The following is a 1,809-nucleotide window of genomic DNA, read 5'->3' as shown; positions in this document are numbered from 1 at the left end:
CCAGCCTGAGCAACAAAGTGAGACTCCGTCTCAAAAAAAAAAAAAAAAAAAAAAAAAAATCCAGGTGTAGTGGCTCACGCCTGTAATCCCAGCACTTTGGGAGGCTGAGGTGGGTGGATCGCCTGAGGTCAGGAGTTGAAGACCAGCCTGGCCAACATAGTGAAACCCTGTCTCTACTAAAAATACAAAAAACTAGCTGGGTGTGGTGGCAGGTGCCTGTAATCCCAGCTACTAGGGGGGCTGAGGCAGGAGAAACACTTGAACTCAGGAGGCGGAGGTTACAGTGAGCCGAGACTGCGCCGTTGCACTCCAGCCTGGGCAACAAGAGTGAGACTCTCATTTAAAAAAAAAAAAAAAGATTCTTCCAGGCTGTCCTTTTGGACAGCTATGTCTCAGCAGAAGAGGGAGCAGGAGGGAGCATTTTGAGCATTGAGCTTATTGCTGTCAAGGGGCCAAGGGTTCCTAAGAATGTGGCCCAAACAGATGCCCTCGCAGAGGGCAAAGGTGACCCACAAGCCCAAGGAAGGTCATGTGGGCTCAGAAAAGGGCTAGCCAGGCAGCCGAACCCCTCCTCCGAGCCCAAAGTCAATTCCGCTGTCTGTGCTCACCATCCGACACCCCTGTCTCCTTCTTTGTGGTATCCACAGCTTCCTCTCGATCTTCATCTTCCTCATCTTCCTCGTCATCCTCCTCATCCTTAAGAAAAAGGACAAATGGGGACTAACAACAGGAAAGGGACAACTGGTCCTCCACCAGGCACAGCTGCCTGGGCTCCAACCACAGAGATGCTGGCTATGGGGAAGCAGGCTTCAGCTGGGAGCCAGCGCCCAGGCCCTCACCTTCTCCGAGGAGGACTCCTGGGACGCCTCCTCCCCTTCACTATCCAGAGCAAAGGATTTGCGGTGCTTGCCCTGGGTCTTGCCTCGTTCTTCGTCCCGCTTCGGGGGCTTGGTCCCCGGACGTCCGGGCTCTCCAGCCTCTTTCTCTCGCTCAGGGTCTAGGCCAGCAGAGTGGTAGTTGGGGAAATTTACCATCAACCACAAGATACTTGCCCTGCACAACGGCTTTACATACACTATTACCAATCTTCCTGATGGTCTTCATTTTACAGATGAGAATTTGGAAGCTCACCAGAGAAACGCAAACACCTCACAGTTACCTCATGTTTCATAGTTTTTGTTTTTGAGCCGGGGTCTTGCTCTGTCACTCAGGCTGGGGTGCAGTGGCGTGATCACAGCTCACTGCAGCCTCAACCTGCTGGACTCAAGCGATCCTCCTGCCTCAGCCTCCTGAGTAACTGGGACTATAAAGGGCCATGCTATCACACCCAGCTAATTTTTAAAAATTTCTGTAGAGACAGGGTCTACCTATGTTGCTCAGGCTGGTATTGGACTCCTGAGTTCAAGCAATCCTGCCGCCTCAGTCTCCTGAAGTGCTGGGATTACAGGCGTGAGCCATCGGGCCTGGCCTTTATATATATACACATACATATATATATACACACACATATATACACACACACACATATCTACACACACACACACATATACACACACATATATACACACACACATATACACACACATGGCTGTTGTGTATTTTTAGTAGAGACAGGGTTGTGCCATGTTGGCCAGGCTGGTCTTGAACTCCTGACTTCAGGTACATATACATCTGTGTGTATATATATGTATTTTTCTTTTTCTTGAGATGGAGTCTCACTTTGTCGCCTGGCTGGAGTGCAGTGCCGCAATCTTGGCTCACTGCAACCTCTGCCTCCCGGGTTCAAGCAATTCTCCTGCCTCAACCTCC

The 1,809-nt window shown here is 50.6% G+C and overlaps 1 protein-coding gene across 1 annotated transcript in view; it reads right to left on the bottom strand.

Moving 5' to 3' along the window:
* SETD1A (SET domain containing 1A) overlaps positions 1-1,809 on the bottom strand; it is a 27,382-nt gene that overhangs the window by 15,032 nt on the left and 10,541 nt on the right. Inside the window, exons 11-12 of the mRNA XM_011982506.1 lie at positions 840-997; positions 609-696 (exon numbers count right to left, since the gene is read on the bottom strand). Coding sequence (XP_011837896.1) covers positions 609-696; positions 840-997 — 246 coding nt within the window. The remainder of the gene's footprint in view (positions 1-608; positions 697-839; positions 998-1,809) is intronic.

The sequence above is a fragment of the Mandrillus leucophaeus genome, unplaced genomic scaffold (genome assembly GCF_000951045.1).
Source record: "Mandrillus leucophaeus isolate KB7577 unplaced genomic scaffold, Mleu.le_1.0 Scaffold24, whole genome shotgun sequence".
Taxonomy (NCBI): Eukaryota; Metazoa; Chordata; class Mammalia; order Primates; family Cercopithecidae; genus Mandrillus; species Mandrillus leucophaeus.
Note: the sequence above shows the minus strand (reverse complement) of the source record. Positions and strands in the feature narration are given on the sequence as shown.